The following is a 22,014-nucleotide window of genomic DNA, read 5'->3' as shown; positions in this document are numbered from 1 at the left end:
TTTTTTTCTTGACGTGCTCCTGCCTGTCCCATCCACTAAACTTGCCCTCTTTGCTTCTGGTATTCGCTGCTAACTTCTCACCTCTGCTGTGGAGCCCCACTCCTCTAACATCAACCTTCCAAAGGAAATTCTAGACCATTATTTGGCATATATACAAAGACACTCCAAGTTTAAAACTGTAACCAATAATTTCAAATTCTTGAATGGAACCAAATGTGGCTTTTATCATAAATAGGCATGAGTAAGCTTTTGTGTACAGTCTTTGGATTGATTGATTGTTATTGCTACTGAACTGATTTGTTAAGTATAGATTAACGAGGCTAACATGGGAAATCGGAGCGGCGTATCTGAAATTCAAGTTGAAGAAAATAAGTGACAGCAGGTTTGGAGGGATGGACATTTGTTCTGAATGAATCTCATAACAAAAAATATCCATGCTCTCTCCAGTGATCATGTCTATGCTCTTTCCATACAGAGGACTGATTTCTAGATACGTTATACAGGCACAGACTGCCTCTCCGATATTTACACATGTTCATGCTGCTGTTGTGGCAATCATAAATTCTAAGTTTCCTCAAATTGGGGAGCTGATTCTCAAAAGATTAATTTTGAACTTCCGCAAAGGTTACCGCAGAAATGATAAGGTGAGCAATTATTTCTGTAACAAATAAATATCAGAATTTTTTTCATTATATTTTTGTATTTGTTGGGAGGGGGGAATTTTGTAAATATTTAATATATTTGATGTGTATAAAAGTTTAAGGATAATGCGAATATATTTATGGAAAATTATTTTTTTAAAATGAATTAACTTTGTTTTCTCTTGATTGAAAATGCAAAACTTCTGCTTTTCCCTCCAGCAACTGTGCCTTTCAGCCTGCAAGTTTGTAGGTCATCTTGTTAATCAGAACGTTGTAAGTACAGATTTAAAATTTCTATTCCTGTGAGTGTTTGTGTCAGGTTGACTGTTTGGTTTCTCTTGCGTTTCATATGATGGCCTGCTCGATCTTGATGGCTCACATTTGCTGTCATCAAGGAGCAATTTGGGCATTTTGAAATATTTTGGAAATTAAGTGAACATTTTAATTTCTTCAAATTCCCAGTTAACTCTGAAGAATATGAAGTTCATCTGAGTACATTGAATTAAAAAAAAAGGAGTAATTAATAGCAGATGCCCATCTGGTTCACTTGTGACCTTGAGGCGAGAAAATCTTGCGTCCATACCCAGGCTGACACATGACTTCAAATCCACCATTCTGCTTATATCCAGCTCTCACCCCTGATTCGGATGCACAAGGGGACAGCGTCCACCACCAGGGTATAAACCACACAATAAAGCAACCACCAGGAGAGGGAACTTCCCCAGACCCCCACTATTCTCAGAGTTCTCTTTTGCCCAACGTAACCCACCCTAATGTGAAGAGACACACATCCATCACTTCCTCCAAATGCTAGCCATTCCAATCCTGACCCTACCCCAAAGCCTACCCACCCCACTCTGAACCTGATCCCACCACAAACATAATGCACTCCAGTCTAATATGGATCCCACCCCAAATACTAACCCACAACTCCCATTGATGCTTCTGAGCCCAGTGAGTTCCCCCAGCAATTTTTTTTTTGCTCCAGATTCCAGCATTGCAGTGTCTTGTGACTCCCAGGATCAAGTTCCACGTGACTTGGATACCCATGAGGAAATTACACAGCAGCAAGTGCACAAGTTTTTTTGAATGTCGTTAAGCACCCTGCAAAGACAGGCCTCGGTTTAACATCTCATCTGGTAGCTGACAATTCCAAAATAATGGTAAACCTCTTTATTGAACAAGCACGGAACCTGAGATTTTGTGGTCAAATCTCACAAAAGCATTAGCAGCTTTTTTTAAAATTTTAATTTAGATAATGCTGTAAAACTGAAATAAAATCCAGAAAAAGAAACAACAGAAAATTCTGGAAAAATCCAACAGGTTCAGCAGCCTCTTATGAGAAGCAGAGCACAGTTTCAGGGGGAGACCCTTTGTCACAACCACTGAGAGCGATATCACAATGTTCTTCCTTCTTTTCCACAACGCAGTCATCATTTCCCCCCTCCGATCCACCCCTCTCACTTAAGATCAAAGTTGAGGAGAAAGGCTGCAACATGAATGAAGTGTATGCTTAAGAATGTGGAGGAACAGAGGGACCTTGGGATTCAAATCCATTTATCTCTCATGGTTGCCTTGCAGGTTGATAGGATAGTTAAGAAGGCCAATGGGATGCTGGGCTTCATGAGTCGGGGAATTTAGTGAAAGGTCACGTTGCAACTCTACAAATCTCTGGTGAGATCACACAGAGTATTGTCTTCAGTTCTAGCTGCCCCATTATAGGATGTGAAAGCTATGGAGAGGGTACTGAGGAGATTTACCAGGATGTTGCCTGGTTTGGAGAATGTGTTATGAGGCAAGGTTAACAGAGCTTGAACTTTGCTCTCTGGAACAAAGAAGAATAAGAGGTGTTACCTAATAGAGGTCTACAAGATTCTGAGAGGCATAGATAAGGTGGACAGCCAGCACCTGTTTCCCAAATTTAAACCTAAACTCAACCTAAGCCTGACCTGATTCCCACACCTAACCCTAACATGAACCTCGCAACCAACTCCAAACAAAGCCTAGTGCTGAGCTCAACCCCCACGCCCTGAGATGAGGAGGAGCACCCATCAGAAATGTAGACTTGCCACCGGACCCACATTTCTTCCCCCATTACTCCGCAACCCGAGGAGGGGCCTCAGAACCCCCAACCAAGGACTGAGTAAATAATGGAAATAGTTCCTCACTCTTAATTAAGAGTAGAAACTTGCTCCAGAATGCATCAAGACACACAAACCACCACAGGAAAAGAAGTAAGGCACTGATCCCACTAAGTGTGGTCCATGGTAATGAACGCATGGGCCAACTAAAAGTGTGAGTTTATAGCGACTGAGAAGCTCTAAGAAAAGAGACCAAGTGAACACAAGAGGGATAATTATCCCGCTGTCCGCATATTAACAAATAAACACTTGTATCACTTCAGATATCAGCAAATGTAACTACGTGAATGTTGAAAAAAGGCACTTATTTTCGATAAATTGTCCCATTTAGAAGCAATTTCAGATTAAGCATTTGGAGGTTCTCAATAATTGGACATCTATTTTTAAAAAAAAACCCACTACAGATGTGGAGTCATGTCCAATTAAGATAAATATAGTTTACGTTTCTGTTTGGTTTCAGATTATGCAAATTTAGGGTTTAGCTCAAATCAGATTTGTACAAATAAGTAATAATGGCCATAATGTGCAAGTTTAAACTTTTTTTTTAGAAATAAGGTTTTTTTTTAAATTCAGAATGAGTCACTTCAGTTTAAACGAAAGCTCAGAAGTCAAAATGTGAATACGTTTGGCAAGCTTTACAATCATAAAACCAAAATCTCACATTTTGATGTTTGGGTGCAAGACATCAATTTAGAATTCATTTTAACATTTGCAGTTCTACACATTTTGTATGAACGACTAAATGAGGTTTATTACTTTATCTACTTGTAAAACCTCTATAGGTGCATATTACAATTATTTCATTCACCTTACAGATCTTTCAGCTTCCACCCTACTCCAGCACTGTTAGATCTTTGATGTTTTCTTGACAGTTCCTTGGTTTAAAATGCATCTGTGTTTATATTGAACGAGATCTGGACAAGGTACTGGCTTTTATTGACAAAGTTGCATTTACACCAAGGACGTGCCAGTGGATGACCATCTTCAACTAAAAAGAATTTGGGTGTCTTCCAATGACATTACTCTAAGTATCATTAATCAGAAACAAATGAAGCAGCTGTATTGTGGCCTGAAGGACAGAGACTGAGAAAACTATGGTCCAAAGCTTTTCAGTTGTCTGCAAGGCACAAACCAGGAGCATGATGGAATATTCTCCACTTGCCTGGGAGAATCCATCCGCCCCTTTAAACGTTGAACTTCTTTAATTGCCAAAACATTATGGCTTCATAATGAATCATCTGCAGATTGCATAACATGACTTGCCAAAACTTGTTTTAACAGTCTGCAATCTCTCTATTATGTAAAAAAGGCAGGAGGTTTTCTGATGTCAGGTTCCCTTTTCTTTATACAAGCAAAATTCTTCAGTCAATGCAGTTTTAAATCTTGGAGCTCTTTGCACACTGCAGTAGTTTATCGAGGTGGATTATCAGTTTGACTTCGCCACTGGAGGTTGAACCTGATAGACCTTTAATCATCACACAAGTCTCCTGGAGAATCTTTCTCTTGCCCGGACACAGTGATGTTTTGTGCTTTTCAAGCACTAAGACAAATGATGAGCAATTATTTATAGTTTCAATGGCCACTTAACCATAGCATTTTGAGTGTAGGCAGGTTACTCTTTCAGAATTGCATTTTTATAGTGGAAGCACAAATCAACTGACAGAACTCATTTGAGTGGTTGGTCCATGGGTTCTTGGACTGGCCACTAGTATTTGAATACAAATCTAAACTATGCTACTTCTGTTACAGTGTTGAGGGATGACTCACTGGATATACAAACAAACAGAATATTAATTGGCTGTTTGTATATCCAGAGAGACATGTCCTGAACTGTGCATTGAGTGGCAGGGATAGGACTTTAACAATGTGTTAATGCCAGAGATGGCCATTTAGAATCTTCTCTGATCTCATGGAGATTTCAATGAAGGCTTAATTGACACAACCATGTTGCGGCTGTTACTGCTGGAGAGGTTACACTCGAAGAAGAGACACACACACTACGGGAGTGAATTCAACACTGATTTATTGCGCTGGCAGCTCTGTATATAAAGGGCTCAGAAGCCCATCTCTGACGTCTTAATGCCACCCGACTAGTGGCGTTACAATTCGCTTCTGGGATTGATCGTTTAGTGCTACCTGGGGAGAGGCCTCTCATCTCCAGGTGTGGCTGTTTCCCGAGCTCCACCCTATTGGCTGCCGCTGGCTTGCCCATTGGAGTGGGGCGCTGCATCCTTGTGCTGCTGAGTCGAGCACCGACTTCCAAGCACGTAGCCCGTCTCGGCCAGCTGTGATGGCCGCAGGCTCCCGGTGCCAGGTCGCTGCTTCAGGAGTGGCGCGTTGGGCGGCCCGTTACAAACATTCATGGATTTTGTTCCTGTGCATGTTTGCAATGATACAGAATCAGAACACCTCACAGCCAATGACTGGTTTCAGTGGCCTTGAGATGCCCGTGGAAATAAAATTGTTTTGAAGTAAAATACAAATGTCTGCAGACACTTGTTGAAGTGAAAACACAATGCTGGAGAAACTCAGCAGATCAAACAGTGTACTTTTATGGTAAAGATAAAGATACATAACCAACGTTTCGGGCTTGAGCCCTTCATCAAGATCAGCAAGTGTTCGAACAAAATGGTAAGGGGTAGGGGTAGTGGGAAGAGCACAAATAAGGGAGGGAGGCACAGCAACAGGCAGGGGGAGGAGGGATGGCTCCATGAATAGAGAGTGAAGGGGGTGGAGAGCTAAAAGAAAGAAGACAAAGGGAAAAGGAAAGGGAGGGAGAATGGAGAGTCGGTGAGCAGAAACCAGTGAAGACAATGTTAATGCCATCCGGTTAGTGAATGCCCAGATGGAAAATCAGGTGTTGTTTCTCCAGTTTACAGGTGGTCTTGGTGGGATAGCTCGAGGCCATGGACAGACATGGGAGTGGAGCGCAGAATTGAAATGATTGGCCACTGGCAGATCCCTGACACTGATGCAGGCAGCGAAGATGCTCAGCAGAGTGAACTCCCAGTCTGCCATCAGTCTCTCTGATGTAGAGAAGGTCATACATGTTGTAGGTGGTGGAAATTACAGAGTGTTAGATGCAGAGGCTGGTGGGGTGGTAGATAAGGACAAAGGGAATCCTGTGTTTGTTATGTCTTGGGGCAGAAATGTTCAGGGCAGATGAGTGTGAAATAAAGCACTTACCCATATCTCCTCCATTTCCGGCTCTTCTTCCCTGGCCTTCTCTGCCCCCAAGACGTAACAAACACGGGATTCCCTTGTCATTGCCTACCACCTCACCAGCCTCATTATTGTAATTTATGGCATCTACAACACGATCCCACAACTAGACACATCTTCTCTTCTCTTCCCATCTCTGCCTTTCGTAGACTGCTCCCTCCATAACTCCCTTGTCTGCTCATCCCTCCCCACCAATTGCCCCCCCACCCCCGTAAGGTAAAACATCATGAGATGGGAATGTGTAAGGAGTTACCCTGTACAGGGCTGTAACAAGAAGGGGAGGTGTCCTTGTACTCCTGTTAGGTAAAACATCATGAGATGGGAATGTGCAGGGCTGTAACAAGATGTGAATGCATCCTTGTACTTACAAGATAAGAGAGACATTGATGGATTGAGAGGCAGGAAGCTAGCAGGGAAAGGATAGCAACAGTTTTAGTCATTGGACAAGTAATGATATGATGATGTTCTAAGCACATATCCAAGGGTATAAAAAATCACCATTTTGCTGATAACGGCAGAATGCATTCTCCGACTAACATGGTTAGTCGCAAGTGTTACAATCCGGTAATAAAGAAGAAAGAACCCTGATTTCGACTCAGCCTGGTGTTTGTCTCACTCATTCATGAACAAAGCAGACCTAACACCCCGCAGCCCCACCCCCAAGGCACCTTCCCCTCTGACCACAGGAAATATCATTCTTGCACCCACACTTCCTCCCTCACCACAATTCAGGACCCCAAACAGTCCTTTCAAGTGAATCGGTGGGAGTCATCTATTGCATCTGGTGCTCCCTTTCTGGCCGCCTCTACGTCAGAGAGATTGGGTGCAGACTGGGAGATTGCTTTGCTAAGCTCTTTTCCATTAGTGACAGATCTCTGAGTGGCCAACCATTGAAATTCTGTATCCCACTCCCATACTCACATTTCTGTCCATGGGCTCGTGTAGTATCCCACTAAAACAACCTGTACTTGATTTTCCATCTTGGCACTCTCCAACCAGATGGCATTAACATTGTCTTCACTGGTTTCTGCTAACCTACTCTCCATTCTCCCTCTTTTCCCTTTGTCTTCTCTCCTTTAGTTCGCCACCCCCTTCCCTCTCTATTCACCGAGCCATCTCTCCTCCCCGTGCTTGCTGGTGTGCCCTCCCTCCCTTATCCACCTATTGCCTCCTGCCTTTGGGTCCTTGCTCCTCCCCCTACCCCCCACTATTTTGTTTTGGCGCCTACTGACGTTTATTCATTCCTTGATGAAGGGCTCAAGCCTGAAACATTGGTTATGTATCTTTATCTTTGCTATATAACTATCCTATTTGATCTGCTGAGTTTCCCCAGCATTGTGTTTTTACCTTTTGTTTTGAAGACTAGTTCTCATTTAAATTAACTAGCAACTTCCCCATTTCATAACAGAATACGTCCCGTGTTATCGCTAACATCCACCGTATCAACTAGCTTGGGTTGGATGATAAATATAGGAATTTCTTGTGAAATCCTTGTATTATGAGGAGATAACATAGTGCTCTTAAGATTTAATTTTCTCTCCAGTTTCTTTTGATTCTTGTCTTGGGAAGTTGTCCCATGACTTTTTTTGGATGTTGTCTCTGCTATCGTCTCTAGTCCCAAGATACAACTCATTTTCAGAAATTTGTAGCCCCTTTCACACTTGCAAGTGGCCCCAAGAATTAATGGCCTTTAAAGTGTCTATTGTAAAAGGAAATTTGTCTCAATGTCGGCATCAGATGATATCATCTCTCGACAGGGATTGACGGCCTTGACCCCCAGTACAATCCTGGCATCTGCAATCAGTCAAGTGTAGGATGGGCAGTTGCATTGTGGAATTGAAGTGATCCAAGTTTTTGCGTGAGTGCAGGAACGTGAAGGAAGAAAAGATTAAAATGAAGGTATAAACTTTGCCGTGGGAAAGTCGCAGTGGGAGATAGAGAGTAAATAAATACCTGTCGTGGACAATTTTTAAACAGCGTGGGAAAGTTGGTAGCGCTATAGCGCACAATTTATAAAGACTGTGGGGAAAATAGTGATGGCGGATCTGACTTCCCAGAATGCCGTGCGGCAGAGAACCCCTCCTTGAATGCTGCACGAATGCAGTCGTTCACACAGCCCTTTCTCTGGTGCACAGCATTCTGGGAGGGCGGGTCCGCCATCGCTTTTTCCCCACGATATTTATAAATTGTGCACTATAGCACTACCAACTTTTCCACGCTGTTTAAAAATTGTCCACGACAGGTATTGCTATTTATTGCTCGCACTTTCCCATGGACCCTTATAAAGGTTTATATAGGTTGGCACAACAACAACAGGAACTGAAGGGCTCATACTGTCCTGTACATAAAGCTTAATTATGTTATAACTAGGCATGATTTAATTTTGTTCAAATATAAGATCATAATACATTGGATCAGGATTTGGGGCAGGTCCACCATCGCTCAGTCAGTCACTGGTAGAAGGTAGAACAGTCCTAACTCTGGGAGTCCCTCCTTGCAAGTGTCGGAGTGGTCAAGTGTGAAAAGCCAAACCCCATTCCTATTGTGGGACACTGAACTGCCGATTTAGTGGGACGCAAGTGTAAAAGGGGCTTGTAAATAATATTTCCATCATCGTTCCACCAGCATCAAGCCTGTTCACCGTGCTGTTTTTGAGAACTTCCCAACGGTTATTAATATTTGTTTTCCCTCTTGAGAAGGACCTTGGAATCTTTCTCAATGTTAAAATTGTTATAAGAATGGGGGTTTCAAAAACTTGACCCATGTTGTTTTGTCTTCCAACGGATTGTTTCACAAATCAATATTGTGGTGAATCTTGTGTTGGGAATGTCAATTAAAACTTGGTGTCCCTGTGTGCAATGATTCGACTTGGCAAAGTTTAGGTGTTGAATTACTTCTTGTTTTCAATAGTTTTATATTTAATAGAGTGAATTTGGCCAAACACAATTATTTGAGAGCATTATAAAGAGCTCAATTTTAAATGCAGTAGTTTATCAGGAGGATGAGCGGTATGGAAAATCTGTTGCCAGCATTTAACTGGAACTGATAGGTTCAATCGTGCTAATCAAATCGTGTTTATTTTTTCCCATCTTTTGTTATTCATGATCTTTATTTTGATGCAACTATTATGTTTTAAGTGTACCACAAACTGCAGAATTATTAGTAGACAGAACTGTATTTTTGGTAGAATTGCGGAGTGAACATTGGTGATAAGGTCAGTGAGGATAATTCACATGTATTTATTTAAATACCAGTTTGATTCGTTCAAAATGAATTGTTCCAAATTGCTGAAATGTTACCTGAAGTTCAAAGTAAAGATACCTCACTACTGGATTGAAATGTTGGTGCCATTTCTGAACATCAACATAAGCAGGCATTACTTTAGCCCCTTTTCCACTGGCACCCTGTCCCAGGAATTAACTGGGAATTTACTGGGACAGAGTCCAGTGGAAAAGGAATACTGTCCGAATGCCGGCATCAAATGACGTCATTTCACACTGGGGATTAACTACCTCTACCCCGACTCATATCCCTGGCATTTGCTGATGCCAGTGTGCTGATAGAACCAGTGGAAAAGGGACACCAGAAAATTGCCCATTTCTAGTTGAAGGTAGAACACTCCGATCCCCGGGGATGAGTGTGTTCAATGGAAAAGCGATTAGTGTCCCAGTGGAAACGGCACAAAGGGCTTCCTATCCCGGGACGTTGCACAACCAATTAATTGGGATGCCAGTGGAAAAGGGGCTTATCAAGTGAAAATTAATTGGTATTATGTCTGTGTCAATCGGAGAAAATAAATGCGGCTTTTCAAAATAAAAATAACAGGTCACAAAAAATTACTTGTTTATTTCTTCCCATTAGGCCCATGAAGTTTTATCTTTGGAAATGCTAACATTGTTGCTTGAGCGTCCCACGGATGACAGCGTTGAAGTGTCGATTGCATTTCTGAAAGAGTGTGGAATGAAACTGACTGAGGTTTCTCCCAGAGGTGTTAATGGTAATTGTGTCGATGAATTTGTGAAACATAGCAAAACCAGATTATTTGTGTTTTCCCCCTGCTGAAGTTATTTGGTTTGCATTGCAGCAATATTTGAACGTCTTCGTAATATTCTTCATGAATCTCAGATTGACAAGCGAGTCCAATACATGATAGAAGTGATGTTTGCAATTCGTAAAGATGGATTTAAGGATCACCCCATCATACCCGAAGGTCTTGATCTGGTTGAGGAAGATGATCAATTTACTCATATGCTTCCTTTGGAAGATGAATATAATCCTGAAGATGTGTTAAGTATGTCAACAGATTTGTCGATGTATTGTACATCAGATTAATGCAACTTTTTCAAACGAGTTTTATGAATTTTGATTGTTTTTCTGGTTCTTGATGCTACAGTAGAAATTTGAACAGATTTGCTAAATATGTACCTTCTTGGAAGAATGTATTAAATAGAATATAATAGAAATGATTGTATTTTAATTTAATCATAACTGTTCAATGCATATTATTTAGCTGAAGTTCTCAGTTCAGTTGTGCAGAACTCTTAACCCTTAATTGTGAAATTGCAGATTCTACAATATCACACCAATTCTCTAGCTTCAATTTGTGGTTGCTGGTCCTCCTCCTCTTTGCTTTTCTAATATTTTGACCTTCCTCCTGACCATTGTACTCAATAGCATAGGGAATATGCAACCAGACCACTGGTCCAGAGATGTGAGTTTGAATCTCACGATTGTACAGCATAGAACAAGCCCTTTGGCCCAATTTGTCCATGCTGACAGAGTTGATATTCAAAGCTAACTGCATTTGCCTGCAATTGGTCTAAAAAACCTGTCTTGCTATCTGTCCAAATTTATTTTAAATGTTGTAACTACCTGCTTCTATGGCTACCTCTGATACGGACTACCTTCTGTGTGCAAAAGCTTCTTCTGAAATTCCTCTTGGATCTCTATTTTCTCATCTTAAATCCATGCTCTTTAGTTATAGCATAATCTGCCCTGAGGGGGAAAAAAAAACTGAGTATTTACTTTATCCATGCCCCTCATAATTGTATGGACCACTGTTAGCTCACTCCTCAATATCCTATACTCCAGCAAATAAAGACCTAGTCTCTCTCCCCATAACTCATCCCAGCAACATCCTGTTGAATCTCATCTGTGCCCCTTACTACATTGATATCCTTCCTCTAGCTGGCATCCAGAACTGCACGCAGTACTTGCAAGTGTGGTCTCACCAGTGCCTTGTACAGTTGTACAACGAGATCTGAACATGTACACGAAATACCCTGCTCAAGCGTGCCAAATTCTTTCGACATCTATTTTCATGGAACTGTGCACCTGTACCTCAGTTCTACAATGACAGTTGCAGCCAGATAATTGAAATTCAAGTGATTAAACAAATCTGTAATTTGGATAAGAAGCTTGACACAACAGTTACCCTCTTGTATTGTCAGTAAAATCTATTTGGTTCCCTTCAGCTATTCTTCAGACTTGTCTCTTTGTGACTCCAGACCAATCAATTTGGCTGATATTTAACTATTCTCAGTTCAAGGGAGATTGGGGATAGCCAATAGATGTCGGTGATACCTATACCAACGAATAAATTATTAAAAACTTCCACAAGCACAGAACTTGCTTTTTCTGGAGAAGATGCTATAAAATAGATGAATCAGTTCACGCCAGTGCAGTCCACCAATGAACATGATTGAGGAAAACGGGTAGTTGCTCAGATAAAACACTTGTATGATCTATGGTGCACTTTGAATCTTTTAAAGTGGTTATTTTTTTCATCCTGAAACGCTTGCTTGCCTCTCTATATTTCAATAATTAAGCTACATGTCACTTTTTGGCCATATGGTCTGTCCTGTCAGTGACCCAGATGCAATTTTGTTCAATTTTATCTTGCAATTTAGATTAACCATTTATTGTTCATAATTAAATCATAAGGTACCATAAAAATCATTAACCTTAGGATGGCTGGAAAAGCTTTTAATGTAAAAACTCTTTCAAATGCAGATGTCTTCAAGATGGATTCTGAGTTCCTTGATAATGAACAGAAGTATAAAGATCTAAAAAGAGGTGAGATCTCTGAATCGTTTGAATATACAGCTGAATCTGATTATTTCTTTTTAATTGGTATGTTGTAGAAGCAGTCGTTTAAAATGAGCAATAAACTTTACACAGTAAGCGGGAGTTATGCACATGATTCTTTGATTATGATGGGTTTGTTGTCTTAACCACAAATAAGTTAATCCTCAGGTCTCCCTTGTGTCCAAAATTCAATTTATCTTGCCTTAAATATGCTTAACAACTGAGGCACAGGTTTTGAAAGATCTACAACCCTCAGAAGAAAATAAATTTCTCTGCATCTTATTCCAAAATAGCTTATTTCATTATCCTAGTCCATTCTCTATATTTTTGAATTTCATTAAAAATAAACCATCTTTCTCCATCTTCTCTGTTAAGTCTTTCTCTGAATCTTGCATGTTTCAATATTTTAAAACCTTTCCTTTTTTAAACTCCAGTCAATTTTAGCCAAGCTTACTGGATTGCTCTTTTTGGACAATGCCTTCATCCCATTATTCAGCTATGGAAATTTTTGATTAACTGCCATTTATTTTTACACCCAAATGAAAATGCAGAGGTACCTCCGTGCACAATACCAATATTTCAACTCTTATTTTTCAATGATCTCTGCATTGCAACCAGTGCCTTGTGTCCGTGAGGACAGATGAATGGATGACTGATGAGTTGGTACAGCAGGTATAGGTTCAGATTTGTGGTTCACTGGGATCTCGTTTGGGAAATATATGATGTACACAAAGGCAGGCAGGTTTCCAGGAGCGATTGGAGAGGGTTTAAACTTGTTTGGCAGGGAGATGGGAACTAGAATAAGGGCAGAAAATAGAGCAGCTGGTGGAAAGGTTAATGCAATGTGTAATGTGTTTGTGAGAAAAGACAGGCAGTGGAGTGAGTGGTGGTCAGTTGGAGGGTTTGAAATGTGTTGATTTCACTGCAGTAAGTATCAGGATTAAGGGAGATGTAGTTGGAGCAAAGATCAGTAGGTGGAATTACGATGTGGCTGTTACAGGCGTGGGGCTGATGCAAGGACAGGATTGGCCGATGCTGGTAAAAGACTTGATATTTTAAAAGGGATAGGATGGGAGGTAAAAGAGGGGTGGGAGTAGCATCACTAATCAGGGATAGTATCATATCTGCTTAAAGGAAGGGAGTGTCCACTGAGTTGGTGTGTGTGGAAGTCAGAAGCTGGAAAGCTGCAATCACTGTGTTGGGAGAGGTCTACAGGTCCCCAAATAGTCCTCGGGGCACGGAGAAGCAAATAAGTAGGCAGATTTTGGAATGGTGCAGAAATCACAGGGTTTGCAAATATTGACTGGAACCTCCTTATTGCAAGAAGGATAGATGGGGCAGAATTTTTCAGGTCAGGATTCCTAACAAAGTATGTGGACAAGCCATCTAGAGGAAAGACCATATTGGATAATGAACCTGGTCAGTTGACAGCTCAGTGAGGGAGCATTTTGCTGAAAGTCACAACTCCATGACCTTCAGCATAGCTTTGGAGAAGGATTGGAATAGACAAAATAGTGGTATTTAATTGGGCAAGGCCTAAGTCCTAATTATGATGGCATTAGGCAAGAACTGGGGTAAGATAATTGAGAATTGATGTCCTGGCTTTTTTTGGGGGGGGGGGGTGGTTGTGGTGGTGGCATGCTGGGGAGAAGCCCAGAAGTTTTGTGGAGAATGTTGTGGGACCACTTGCATGGGGTTCTGGACAGGAAAAAGATGGTAGGATAAGGGAACTGTGGTTGACAAAACAGGTGAGACAGCTAGGTAAATTTTAAATTTAATATAAAAAAAAGATTTAGATATACAGCACGATAACAGGTCATTTCGGCCCACAAGCACGTGCCACCCAATTAACCTAAACCTACAAAAGTTTTGAATGATAGGAGGAAATCAGAACCCCCCAGAGGAAACCCACACGGATACGGGGAGAACGCACAAACTCCTTACAGATAGCGCAGGATTCAAACTCAAGTCCCGATTGCTGGTGCTATGTTGATTTAACCGCCATGTTAACCATGCCACCTTACCAGTAAGGGGAAGAAAGACGCATTCACAAGGTTTAGGACGCAAAAGACAGGATGGGCTCATGAGAATTACATGGTTGCCAGGAAGTAAATAAAATAAGCTCTTAGGAGAGCTTGAAGGGGGCACGAGAGAGCCTTGGCAAGTTGGATTCAAGTGTTCAATGCATACATAAAAGACAGAAGGTGGAGTAGCAAAGGAGGCAACATGTGCCTGGAGGTAGGAGAGGTCCTAAATGAGTATTCTGCTTCACTGTTCACCAGAAGGAGGGACCTTGGTCAATGTGAAGATAGTATAGAACAAGCTTACAGTAAGTGCTGGAGCATGTTGAGGTCAAGAAAGAAGAAGTTCTGGATCTTCTTAAAATACATTAGGATTGCTAAATCCCCGGGACTGGACAAGAAATACCCCAACTTACGACAAGAAGCGAAGGAAGAAATTGCTGGTGCTTGGGCAATGATCTTTGCATCCTCCCTGGCCACTGGAATTGGAGAATGGCAAATGCAGTCTCCTTGTTTAAAAAATGGTAATAGGGAGAATCCTGTGAGTTGTAGACCAACGAGTCTTTGGCAAGCTATTGGAGAGAATTCTTGGAGGTCAAATTTACGAGCATTTGGAGAAGTGTAGTATTCGCGGGGATTATCAGCATGACTTTGTGAGGGTAAGGTCATGCTTCAAGGGACTAATTGAGTTTTTTGAGGAAGGAACAAAAATATTGAAGGTAGGGCGGGAGATGTGGTGTATATGGATTTTAGTGAGGCATTTGGCAAGATTCCCCATGGTTGACTCATTCAGAAAGTCATGAGGCATAGATCCATGGCTGTGTGGATTCAGAATTGGCTTACCTGCAGAAAGCTGAGGGTCGTAGGAAATGGACAGTATTCTACCTGGAAGTCAATGACTAGTGGAGCTTTGAAGGAATCTGTTCTGGGACTCTTGATCTTTCTGATTTAAAAAAAAAATTACCTTGATGAAGAAGTAGCAGGATGGGTCAGTAAGTTTGAAGATGACACAAAGATTGGAGATATTATTTTAGGTAATGTAGAAGGTCATCAACTGTTACAAAAGGATATAGGTAGGATGCAGAATTGGGAAGAAAAGTGACCAATCTGGATGTGTAAATTATTGGATTTGGAGGGTCAAAGCTGAAGCAGAATACGTAGTTAATGGCAGGATTCATGACGGTGTGGAAGGACACAGGGGCTAAATTGATCGATGTCTTAAGATTGCCGCGCAGATTGATAATGTAGTTTTTTTTTTAAAAAAGGCTAGAATGCTGGTCTTCATTAGTCAGGAGGTTGAATTCAAGAGTCGTGATGTAATGTTGCAGCTCTATAAAACTCTGGTTGGACTACACAGTGTTGAATTCTGGTCACCTCAATACAGGAGGATGTGGAAGCTATGGAGAGGGTGCGGAAGTGATTTACCAGGATGTTACGCAGATTGGAGAATGTGTCTGATGAGGCAAGGTCAGCAGAGCGAAGAAGGATGAGAGGTGGCTTAGTGGATGTTTGCAAGATTACAAAAGGCATAGATGGGGAGAACAGCCAGCACCTTTTTCCTGGGGGCGAGAGTAGCAAACACCAGAGGATATCTGTAAAAGTTAAGGGGTGGAACATTTGAGAGGCGTCACAAGTAAGTTTTTTTTTACACAGTGTGTTGTGAGTGCCAGGCATGCACTGCCGGAGTGGTGGTGGAGGCTGGAACAATCGGGACATTTAAAAGACTAAGACAGGCATATGGATACAAGAAAAATAGAGAGTTATGACTGTGAGGTAGAGAAACATAGAAGGTTATGGTGTGAAGTAGGGAAGGTTTAGTTTGTTGAGTAAGCTTAACAGGTCAGCACAACATCATGGGCCGAAGGACCTGTGCTGTACCGTAACATTCTGTTCTTGTTGGGTTTTGATAAGACTGATTCAAGATTCAAAATTTAATCTGCCATTTACCATTCCTTTCATCTTTGTTTACATTTTTAAAAACTAAATCAGGATTGTGAGGCGTCACTGCAGGAATGAAGGATTCGAACATGAAATGAGTAAGTAAACAGATTTATATATTACTGATCGCAAGTTATAATCTATTACCCACAGAGATCCTTGACGAAGGTAGTAGTGACTCTGCTTCTGGTGACGAAGAGGGAGGTGATGATACAGAAAGTGGTGATGAGGATGAGGAGGAAACTGAAGAAGGTAAGTGCATCGGCCTTCACGACCAGCAGAATTTTGTTTTATGCTGAATTAAGCAGAAGTTTTTGTGACTTTTTTGCTATTTCCCAGCTCCGTAAGGAGTATAATTTCTGCAAATAGAAAAATGGTGTACGTGGTAGATTTGCATGTTCATAGGTTTACAAAAAGTTGAAGTGCTTTATTTTGCTTATAGGTGTAAAGAAAATAACCATACATGACAAAACTGAAGTAAATCTAGTTTCATTTCGTCGAACCATTTATCTTGCTATTCAATCCAGGTAAGCAGACGTCTCAGTGCTAATGGAATGCTAACTTCAGGCCATCCTTTCTTTACATTAGGCCACATAAAACACATGTATTGTGAAACAGAAAAAAATTACGATTCCACCTCACAATGATTAAAGAGAGTACAGTTATGTTTATTTGAGTAACCTTGGTTTTTGACAAGAAGCACATAGTATATTAATTTTTATATGGGGGCGTGAGAAATAGATGTTTGGCAAGCTTTGGGCTCCAATCTCCTTTCTGCCGAGCTTTCTCTTCTCTGCAAACTGTCATCTTTTTGACACTGAATGCGGCAACATTTTTTTTCCTCAAAATCAATGCTAAACTCATTAAATAACTTGAGAGGAAATAAAAAATAATCCAATGTGATACTAGGGAAAATCCCACCTGTAATTGGGCGTAATCGTTGATCGGCCAGCCCACATTTACCATCATTCTGTTTCTGTAAAAGATAACTGGAGAACTTGAGCTGTTTTAGAGTTTGAGAGGAAAATGATGAAGTAAAGCTTATTTGTAGCAGAAGTGGTCATGAGGTGCTTCAGTTTCCTTCTATGTTCCAAAGACAGCCACAGCACTCTTTATGTTAGTTGTTACTTCAAGCTTTAGATTGTTTTCCTCCTCATGTTAGAATTTGTAGTTGAAGCACAAGTGCATTGTCGTATGACAATTATGTTATATTTTATATTGTATATAGATATTATTTTTAAAATATGGGGTTCTTAGCTAGGCCACACACAGATACAAACTCTTCAAAATAGATCTCATCTGAAATGCCAGAGCTTTGCACAAGCCAGACATTCCAGGCTCCGAGTGCCTTTGCAAAAACTTTGAAGAATGCCTATTGAGATTTCACAAGTAGGTGTTAATTGGGAATGTTTGTAGAGTAATGGATTATGGTTTTGGAAAGCAGCGGATGAACAGACTCGGAAGATTGGGTCCGGTGCCGCAGTCTGTCTGAATGCAGTTTGCTGTTCTAGGAAGGTCATGTGATTTTGAAAGCAGAGAGAGTCAAACAGGCTTTTCTCTGGGAGAGAGAATTCAGTTCTACAGTTCGCTTAGAATTAGAAGGGGGTTAAGTTAATAGTAATGTTAAAGTTTGATCCTGTTTTCATGTTTGAAGAAAATTTAAACCAACTTTTGTTCAAGCAATCATTTGGCTTGGTGAATTTCTATTGCTGGGTTTTCGGGTCCTCTGGGCCCATCACATTATCCATGAAATAAAACTTTTGCAGCAGCTTTCAATTTACATAAAGGATACATCAAGAGCAATTGTCGTATTATTAATCTGCCACTGGGAGAAAATAAATAATGCATTTAAAAGAAAGAGAAATAACTCTTCACAATTTGCTGATAGTGCAAAACATTTGTTGTTAGGAGTTCGAGTTTATCAGGATTCCTTAGTGCTACATTGGGTCAATTGTTGCTTTTCTTTGGCTTGGCTTCGCGGACGAAGATTTCTGGAGGGGTAATGTCCACGTCTGCTGCAGGCTCGTTGGTGACTGACAAGTCCGATGCGGGACAGGCAGGCACGGTTGCAGCGGTTGCAGGGGAAAATTGGTGGGTTGGGGTTGGGTGTTGGGTTTTTCCTCCTTTGTCTTTTGTCAGTGAGGTGGGCTCTGCGGTCTTCTTCAAAGGAGGTTGCTGCCTCCTTGCTTTGACAAAAAGGAAATCACAGTATGAATTCTTAATCTGACCTTTACGGTCCAGATTTAGACCACCGCAGTGACAAGGTCCAGAGCTAAGTAGTTCTGTTAAAATACAAAGCATTGATGCCTGGGTGGAGGTGAGTAGATGCCAGTTGACAACACTTTCCATTGCTTTGATGACTGAGTGGACTGATATGGTACTAATCAGGCTGATAGGTCTTTTTTTGTAAATTGGTAACTGTCACGTCATAGACCATCAACAATAGAAATTCACCAAGACAGTACTATTTTAAAACAATTTTTATTAATAACTTAATAATATAGCATCTTAAATCTAAACTTAACCCCATCTTTGCACAAATATATGTGTGTGGATTACCCAAACCATAACAGCTTGGGCACAATTCTGAAAAGTCAATTCAAAGTTCGGTCTTAGAAATCTTGTGTTGAAACTCAGAACCTTTAAACTGGTGTTCAGAGTAATTATGAAGAAGGTGAGACACCGAATCATCAGACTTCTGAAAACCACAAATCCTTGTCACGTTATTCCTTCATACGAATGATTTATCACAACTCCCCTCTCCTTTGCGTAGGGGTTGCAAAACTTGTGACTTCCATGATGCGATGCTTCCACAAACCCAAGCAAGAGTTGAAATGACCATTGGAATGGTCATGATCGAAATACAGGACTGATCCTGTTTCCTTCACCCAGACATGGGTCAAACAAAAATAACCATTACAATGACCATAGTAGATCCCTGCTCTCCTCTGTCATGGAGAAACAGCAGAAGAGACAATCTCTCCCCAAGTTACTCCACTTCTATCTTTCCAGATGACTTTCTTCTTTTTACAATTTTTTGATGTAAATACATGATAATAAAGTATTAACAAATCACATAATAAAAAATAATAAGACCTATGCTACATTGAAAAGTAACAAAAAACTATACTAATTGTCAGCCCACTCCCTTTGGAGGCTACGGTCTAAACATGAACAGTCCAATAAATAATAATAATGGGGAAGGTAATCAATGGGATTTTTTTTTTAAAAGTAAACAAAACCGACAAGTTTTGAAAATAATTAAAAAAACTATAAGCAAACAAAATTAAGATTCATTTCAGTCGTGGAGCATCTAATTTTTTTTCACCAAGGTCAGACCTGCCATCATATTGGACAACCATTAGTGGGAAGGACAGCATCTTTCCATCTCATTGATATGGCCCTTCTAGTGATACAAAGCAAAGGCAACTATGTGGGATTGTGAAGCCGTACATATCAGACCCATTGGCCCACTTATTCCAAAAAGAGCAAGAAAAGGATTTGAAGTAAGTGTTTTTATGACAAGGAACGAAGTACCCCTTCCCAAAAATTGGAAAGAGAGGGATGTAACCAGAACATACGATACAATGTACCTTCCTCAGTTATATATTAATCACATTTAGAAGAAAGATTAGAATTGAATTTTGGAATAGTGAGCCTGGTATATGACCTTAAACTGTAGTAATGCATGTCTAGCACAAAGAGATGGTGAATGCACTCGCTTCAAAATAGAGTCCCATGTAGTTTCAGAAAATATCTGTTGGAAATCAGTATCCCATAGTTTTTTTAATTCTGTCCGGGGGAACCATCCTTGGATCTTGAAATTAGTCCATAAAGGATTGATAACAACCGTTTATGATCAGGTTTAAAATTATAAATCTTCCCTATCATATTAGGTTCCAACTCTTGAGGGAGCCTCAAAATTAAAGAATTCAAGAAGCCTGTAACCTGTAAATAATGAAGAAAGTGTTTAGGTATTATAAGTTTGGTTAATAATTGATCAAAAGAAGCAAGATTTTGGTCAATAAAAAAATCTAAAAAGATTTTTTATGATTCACCATTGATGGCAACTAATATCTTGAACCAAAGGTAAAAAGAGGGAATTACCTAAAATAGGACAAATTAATAAAAATTTCTAGAACCCAAATGCTTTCTGCTTTGAAACCAAATTTTCAATGCATGTCTGACAATAAAATTGTCAGTTAATTTGGAAGCCTTAAAGTAACAAGCACCAAAAGAAGAGAATACTTTTTAGTTCATTTAATTTCTAAATTAATCCATCTTAAAGCACCAAGATGTTCCTGATGATGGATCCAAAAAAACATACCTAGTAATAACACCTAAAATTTCCTAATGCCAAGCAACGGGTTTTTTTTTAAAAAAGTTTGAAGAAGAACTTTTTTAAAGATGGGGACACTTATTTTTCCATATAAAAGAAGAAATGAGATAGTCCAGTGAATCAAAAAAGAATTTGGGAATAAAAATCAGTACAGCTTGAAAAATATATCAAAATTTGGTAGGATATTCAACTTAATTATATTGACATGTCCAATTAATGTCCTCAAAAGAAGGGACCTCTATGTCCAGTTGACTTTCTGATGAACTAAATGCTGGGTTTTTTTTGTGTCCCAATTACATGACTTGCTTGATCAATATTGGTTTTCAGTTTCAATTTCCCAAAATCCAGAGTCAGAAGCAGATGTCTTTCTCTCTGAACAGATGTCTTCTTGAGTAAATATCCATTGTTATAGTCTTTCAATTGAGAACAGTAATGTTGTTTACAGCTTTGAATTATGTGCCAGATAATATGTTATGATCTGCGAGTGTCTTTCCCTGTTCCAACCCCTCCAAAGTAACTTTACTAAAAAATAACAGAAGCCTGCAACAGTCACGTCTGAGCAACTTTCCATTTTGTTGGGTAGATGGCCATGTGTTGGCCACTCTACTGACTGTGTTGAATGCACACATCTAGTTCTCGGTCCCAATTCTTCAGAGCTTCCACCTACAGGTTCTTGGTTTTAAAAATATTTGGCTCCATTTCAGTGCTCTGGGTCATTTCTTTAGTAGATTGAATTTTATCAAACTTGACCTTGGAGATTTCAAGGTGAAGCCATGTGGCAAAAGTCCAGAGTTTTAGCTCGGGCATTGTTTGTAGGGCTGCTCAGCTCTATTCGTTGTATGTAGTCCTGTGCTGGCATTTGCTGCTTCCAGCAGACCAGTTTCCAGATTGAACCAGGGTTTGATAATCTTGGTTTTATTTTGATTTGTCTTCTGAGTTGCACAGCATGGAAAAGGTTCTTCTGAAGCATTCATTCGCTAGCTCGTAGAACATAGGAGCAGGTGCATAACTACTTGTGTTGCTGAGTCACTGGATATGTTTTCAATTGATCTCAAGTGTTGCTTTAGTTTTTGTGAGTTCCTGTGTCTACATGCATCATTGATAGCACATAATGTTTACCGTACGACATTCTCTCACCAGAATGCGGGACTAGAAACTTTGCATGAGTTTCTAACTTTTATTGCATCCCAACCAAATCATTGTGGTAGTTTGGAAATAAAGTCCAGAATTAGACATTTGTGTTTAGAAAATGTACCCTTCCACAAGTGAAGTACTCTCCAGCCTAAGGCACTCATCGCCTCTCCTGGATGGTGTCAAACGACTTGAAAGTTGTAATCATGGATACTGAAGCAAATAGTATACAGTACAAATCACATATTTCAATGTTGATCTTTGTTTCTTATTCCTTCCTCCAAATGTCGTCATTTATTATTTCTGGAGTTGAGGAAGTATTTGCATAATTTTTGACGCAGTTTTGTGTAAAGAAGTATCGAGTAATACTAGTCAAAGTATCAGTTGGAAAGAAGCAGCAGCTGTTGGCACATGGAGGCAAGGGGAATTTTGATTTGTAGTTGTATATTTAATGGCAGGTGGAAACATAATAGTAAATGAAATAGAATTTGAAA

At 40.2% G+C, this 22,014-nt stretch overlaps 1 protein-coding gene across 1 annotated transcript in view; it reads left to right on the top strand.

Moving 5' to 3' along the window:
- cwc22 (CWC22 spliceosome associated protein homolog) overlaps positions 1–22,014 on the top strand; it is a 118,769-nt gene that overhangs the window by 73,391 nt on the left and 23,364 nt on the right. The window contains exons 8-14 of the mRNA XM_069935864.1: positions 476–644; positions 861–914; positions 9,866–10,001; positions 10,089–10,295; positions 12,017–12,079; positions 16,204–16,302; positions 16,493–16,577. Coding sequence (XP_069791965.1) covers positions 476–644; positions 861–914; positions 9,866–10,001; positions 10,089–10,295; positions 12,017–12,079; positions 16,204–16,302; positions 16,493–16,577 — 813 coding nt within the window. The remainder of the gene's footprint in view (positions 1–475; positions 645–860; positions 915–9,865; positions 10,002–10,088; positions 10,296–12,016; positions 12,080–16,203; positions 16,303–16,492; positions 16,578–22,014) is intronic.

Source organism: Narcine bancroftii, chromosome 4 (assembly GCF_036971445.1).
Source record: "Narcine bancroftii isolate sNarBan1 chromosome 4, sNarBan1.hap1, whole genome shotgun sequence".
Lineage (NCBI taxonomy): Eukaryota > Metazoa > Chordata > Chondrichthyes > Torpediniformes > Narcinidae > Narcine > Narcine bancroftii.
Note: the sequence above shows the minus strand (reverse complement) of the source record. Positions and strands in the feature narration are given on the sequence as shown.